The sequence below is a fragment of the Choloepus didactylus genome, chromosome 13 (genome assembly GCF_015220235.1).
Source record: "Choloepus didactylus isolate mChoDid1 chromosome 13, mChoDid1.pri, whole genome shotgun sequence".
NCBI lineage: Eukaryota > Metazoa > Chordata > Mammalia > Pilosa > Megalonychidae > Choloepus > Choloepus didactylus.
In genome coordinates this window covers 91286092-91292091 of record NC_051319.1, presented here as the reverse complement: position 1 = coordinate 91292091, position 6000 = coordinate 91286092, and the positions used below count along the sequence as shown (strand labels likewise).

General features: G+C 41.5%; 1 protein-coding gene and 1 pseudogene across 3 annotated transcripts in view; one reads left to right on the top strand and one right to left on the bottom strand.

Annotated features, from left to right (window-relative positions):
- Positions 1-2465: 2465 nt before the first annotated feature.
- On the bottom strand, positions 2466-3482 carry LOC119507787 (annotated as a pseudogene).
- Positions 3483-4696: 1214 nt separating this feature from the next.
- PPP2R2B (protein phosphatase 2 regulatory subunit Bbeta) overlaps positions 4697-6000 on the top strand; it is a 495413-nt gene continuing 494109 nt past the window's right edge. Inside the window, exons 1-2 of one of the 3 annotated variants that reach the window (XM_037800851.1) lie at positions 4697-4854; positions 4974-5051. In XM_037800851.1, the coding sequence (XP_037656779.1) occupies positions 5002-5051 (50 nt within the window). In that variant the 5' untranslated portion in view covers positions 4697-4854; positions 4974-5001. The remainder of the gene's footprint in view (positions 4855-4973; positions 5052-6000) is intronic. The other 2 variants (XM_037800850.1, XM_037800852.1) reach the window with 2 other exon arrangements.

Here is a 6000-nt window from a genome sequence, read left to right as displayed (position 1 = left end):
CACAACCATAGGGAGGCCTAGCCTCTCCTTTGCAGCAACCGTCTTCCCAAGGGTAAAACTTATGGTAGAGGGCTCAACCCATCAAACCACCAGTCCCCTATGTCTGTGGTCATGTTAGCAACCATGGAGGTGGGGTAGGCGAATACCCCTGCATTCTCCACAGACTCCTCAAGGGTCTTGCCCTCATTTTTGAAAGAGAGTCTCACCAGATATAGAATTCTCAGCTGGCAGTTATTTTCTTTCAGCACCTTAAGTACTTCATCGCACTGCCTTCTTGCCTCTATGGTTTCTGATGAGGAACTGGCACGCAGTCTAACTGGGACTTCCTTGTATATAACACTGCTTTTCTCTTGCATCTTTCAGAACTCTCTCCTTTTCCTTTGCATTTGACAGTGTAATCAACATTTGCTGTGGTGTTTTTTTCTTTATGTTTATCCTGTTTGGTGTTCCTGAGCTTCTTGGATGTGCATATTCACATCTTTTGCTAAGTTTTGGAAGTTCCTTGTCATTATTTCTTTGGCTATTCCTTCTGCCCCTTTCTTTCTTTCTTCTTCTTCTGAGACTCCATAATGTATATATTGGTATGCTTAATAGCATCCTATAGCTGTCTTAGGCTATTTAGACTTTGAATTTTTCTTTTTTCTTTTTGTTCCTCAGCTGACTCATTTCAAGTGTCTTGTCTTCAAGTTCACTGATTCTTTCTTCTGCCAGCTCCAATCTGCTCTTGAAACCCTCCTGGGCATTTTTCATTTCAGCTATTGTCTTCAACTCCAGTATTTTTGTTTGGTCCTTTTTAAAATGTCTATCTCTTTACTTAGAAACCTCATATTGTTCATTCATTGTTTTTCTGAATCCTTCAGTTCTCTCGCTGTAGTTTCCATCATCTCCTTGAGCATCTTTAAGATCATTCTTTTTTTAAAGGCTTTGTTTGGCATGTATGCATTCTCTTCTTCTTCATTGGTGTTTTCTATATTTTTGCCCTCTTCCTTTTGATGGATCATCATTTTCTGTTTCTTTTTTTGGCTTCACTCTTTTGTTGAACATTGTACACTTTAATATGTGAAAGTGTTTAACTCTGGGATTTACTCCATGGGATGACTGTTTTCTTCATTTTGTAACCAGCTGGTGATAAGACAGAGATTTTCTTGAGCTTTAGCCCTCCTATCAGGAAGGTTTTCCCAAGGAAAATGCAGTGTGCAGGGTTTTTCCTATCTTTCTGGGCCCCTGTCTTGTACTGAACTTTTGCTTGTTAGTTGTTTTAGAGTTCTCCTGTTTACAGGAGTTTGGTTGTCCCCTCTGTTTTCTAGGAGACAGACCTCCCTCTCCCACATATCTGATGCTGGCAGGCCTTTGTCCCAGACTGTTTGCCTCTATAGTTTTCTACATACCTTTTGTTGTCTCACACTGCTTTTGCATGGAAGACAAATTGTGGGATGAGCATCACCCTGGTGAGGACTCGCCCAAGAAAGTCTTTCCCCGGCAAAACAGAAACAGAGACCCACAAAGAGGGTGCAGACCAGCTCCAAAGTGCCCTGGCGAAGGTATCAGGAAGGGTTCCAAAGTCTTCTCCGATGCCTCCCCAAAGCTGAGCTTTCTTGGCATGCCCACAAAATGCAGCCCTTCAGCTAACTGTCCCCTGCAGCATGAGGAAGCACTGTCTTTAAATCTCCACCACCTCTGCCCCTGTCCATGGAGGGTTGAAACAGTAGCTGCCCTCAGACCCGGACTCAGCAATCTGAATTCATAGTGCAAAGCCATGACTAGCGGAAGGTGACACCCACCCGTGTTCTTGGGGAAGAGGATTTTTATGTCCCTTTCTGTCACCAGCAGCTAGCCAGGGACAGCATCCCACAGCAACCTGCTGCAAGAGTGGGGGATGGTCGCCAGTAGCTGCTGTGTGGAGAGAGCAGTTTACAGTTCTTAACCATAATTTATCTGTCTCTCCCTCCCGTTCTTCCCTGGATGCTATACAGTGTTCTTCTGGCCTCTGGAGTTTCAAAATAGTTTTTTGACAGTTCCTGCCTGTTTAATAGTTGTTTTGGTGGGAGGGTTAAGTCCTGGAGCTCCCTACTCCACCATCTTCCCTGGAAGTCCTGACATTGATATACAGATATATTTTTAATTGTGTTTACTTAGAAGCATTCAGAATGTCAATAAAACAGCTGCAACTTTTTTTTTCAATTACAGAGTGATATTCAGTTAACAGAATGACAAATTATTTCAGATAAGCTACAAAGAGATAAATGAAGATGAAAAAAATACCAGCCCCTTATATAACTAATTTGTCTTTGCACAAGAACCTGCTTTCAATTTGCATGCCAATTTACACCCCCCATACTGTACCAGGCAAGGTTATTGGCTATTGAAAAGACTGCCAAGATGGGGCTATCTGAAGACACATTCGGTAGTGTGTTAACTATTCAAAAAAGGACACTGTACAGTTTAGAAACAAATCTTACACAGCTTTACATTTCAGTTTTTTCCTTTAGGACTGAGTTGTGTACAAGGGGGTTAAATTCTTTATAGACAAGAAAAAATACTGTACTAAAACCAACTTTTTTATCATCATCATCATCTTCTTCATCTTCATCTTCCTCCTCCCCCTCATCTTCCTCTTCTTCTTCATCTTCCTTCTCCGCCTTCTTTTTCTCACTTGTCTCAGCCTTGGCAACTCCCTTTTTTGCTGCATCAGGCTTTCCTTTAGCTCGGTATGCAGCAATATTCTTTTCGTATTTCTCCTTCAGCTTAGCAGCCTGCTTTTTCAAGGCTACTTGTCCTATGCAGCAGTATTATTCCACATCTACCCTGGTTTCCTTGCAACATTGCCAATGGATAGGCCAGCATGTTTGCCTTTCAGTTTTGGGCGACACTTAGAACAAAACAAGAAAAAAGCCAAAGGAGGCCTCTTGGGTGCATTGGGATCCTTGACCTTCTTTTTCGTTTCCCCTTTAGGAAGGATATAGGTTTTCATTTCTCTTTCAGAATGGGCCTTGTCTGCCATGGCCATGTCTTCAAATTTTCTTTTCTCTTTAGCAGACATGGTCTTCTACCTCTCTGAGCACTTCTTAGAAAACTCTGAAGAGTTGACTGAAGCTTCCAGTGCTGCTTCTTGTGCTCGTCCCAGCAGGTCTGCACAAAGAATTCATATGATGACATTTTGTCTCTCAGCTTCTTAGGGTCTCCTTTGCCCTTTGCCTAGTTATTTTTCATCTTCAAGGCAGAATCACCCATTGCTCACTGGGCTCACACTTGCCCTGGAACTGTCTCCATGGAGCTTAATGTATGGCAATGGCTGTCTGACATTGAAATTTTAATCCTTAGCATTTGAAACAGTGTTCCAGCTCAGTTTTCCAACGAGACTCTAGTTCAAGCTGTGAAGTCTTTCTTGCCTGACAGCCCCAACAGTTAAAAGGTCAGGCTGACCCCTGCACCTGGGGAATACTAGGATTCAAGAACCTTGTTTGAAAGCCCAGCTCTGCCATGCCCTAGGTGTGACATTTAGCAAGTTACCAAAGCTTTCTGAGTCTCAGTTTTTTCACCTGTAAAATGGGGTGATAGTATCACCCTCCTTATAGAATTGTGTGCTAATGGAGATACTCCATGTACAGTACTTGTCAAAATTTCTCAGCTAATATTTGTTTTTGCTATTGAATATTTTAGAATATTTTCCACCTTTATTAAGGTTTTCAACAGGCACTGTATTAAGCACATTCAATATCCAAAACAACACTGAGAGTTTATGCCATTTTAAAGATGAGGCATCAAGGTCTCATCATGTTTAGGAACTTGTCCCAGGTCAGAGACAAGCCACAAACCCTGTCTGACTGCAAAGTGATGACCTTATGTTGTTTCCATCAAAGATCAAGAACAGTGGGAAAAGCATATGAGGATCATTTCTAGTCTCATGTGACTGAGTGAATTCATGTTTCCATATAGGAGTTCAATAAAAATCTGTTGCTGACAATGAGGATGACTTCTCAGTTTTGTGTACATTTTTAAGGGGCCATTTTGGTTTTGATTTTGATGTTTTTTCCTACTGAATTTAGTCATTCTTAAATTCACATCCTCTCTCAAACTCTGACTATGTAATACTCTTAATAAAAACCTGGTAGAATCGAAGGACCCAATCATGCTGTTTCGGAGGAAACTAGCACCACAGCTCTCCAGAAGTGTTATGAAAAGGACCCTTTTGACTTCAATACATGTATTAGTAGGAACCTGAAGTCACAAATGAGCCTAAGTGTCAGAAAATTTAACCCCTCCAAATGTTCAATTTGAATTTCAAACACAAACCTCCACAGGAACTAAATAGGTTATATTTGTCAGAAACTGACTCCCCCGCTTTGTGCTGGCCACCCCACATCCCTCACTTCCAACCTTCTTTTGCTTTCCCCTACTCTCCAGTCAGCTTGGAATTTGGCAGTCAAGGAGTAAGTGAGACAGATAAAAATTCTCTGGGTGTCCGACCCCTTCCTGACAGTTCAACCATACAAGTTGTGAAACCCAGTTATTGTTTTTTGTTTCGTTTTTTTTAAGTTACTTTTCTTTCCCTCTTTGCTCTCTGAGGAACTGCCTCTTTTCATTCCCCACTGCCACAGAAGGAAAACAATTGAAAGCATTAGTATTCCTATGAAAAGAGGCAGTCACACAGGGTGTGACTGCAGGCCCTTCATAACTGCTGGAGGATGCTGCCAGGGGCTGGGAAGGGACTAACTCCGATTGCTCCAGTTCAAAATAGCCCTGGCATGGTCAGATGGGAAGAGACAGCAGTGATTCAGAGTAAGATGTGGGGCTTGCAGACTGACGATCCTCCCAGGACTAATTGGAGTGTCTCCACCAACAACATGATACCTGGTGTGCAAATCTCCCTTTAGAAATGCATAGATTACACCATGCATTTCTTTTCTTACTGGCCTTTTAAGAACAAGTGGGAGCTCCTACCTAACCTCAAGTATTTGCTTGTGTACTTTCAGGATTTGGGACGCTCACCCAGGACACACTATGGTGCTTCAGTCAAGTGAAAGGCACTATCGAGATTGGAACCACAGAAGGTAGGAGAAAGCTGCCCCTTACCTTTAACTTGCCTCCTTGGGAGTTTGTGCTGGTTCTAGCTTTGAAAACTTTCATCTTTGCTTCCATGAATGTAAGTCCCCAGCATCCCAGAAGAGCACTCTGAGTTAGAAATGGATTTAATAATTTCTTTCTATCCCTTTTTATGGTGAAGCTTATTTTATTTCCACCAATGAGGCCTCACTAAAATGAACTTCCAGTGAAATAGGTTTGCAGAGAGAGGCTAAACTAGGCAAGTCCCATTTCAGGATGATTGGTCAGCTCTGTAAAATTCTGAATCCAGACATTTCAAGACGATCAGTCATTAATTTCTTCCTTTCATTCTGTGTTGAGTATCACTTCTTCTACACCGAAGCATGTAGGGAGAATTAAGAATTAAAGTATTGTCATATGACTTATGGTTCTGTTGAGTCCCAATATTAGCATATAATGGCCTTTCTGGTTCTCAGGAGGTTTTTCTATTCCAGGACCCTTTACCGGAAATGATGCATTAGTTTTCCTCCCCCTAAAGCACTTGTTAATTTTCTGCACTTTCTTTCCTTATAAGAAAAGAATGCCCACTATAAGCCTGAGCTTGGAAACCTCTATGACTCTCCCAAAGGATGACTGTATGCATTTCAAAATAGCTGAATGATAGGCAGTCAGAAAGAACTAGAAAAGCACTTCTGGGTATTTTGAATCAAGGTTTAGCTGTTCTGGTGGAATGCAATGGTATTGCCTGAAACAGCTTTTCCTTCATTGGTGGTAGGCATAGATACCAGATATAGTATAACACAGATCTAAAACTACTTTAATGAGTGAAGTAATGAACAGTTTACAGGGCTGAACTAACATTCATAAACATATGTGGACCTTGGGGTCATACTATCATGTTAATTCTGAGTAAAAAATAATTCGAGAAAAATTATTTTGAGTCATTTGAAGGAAGTA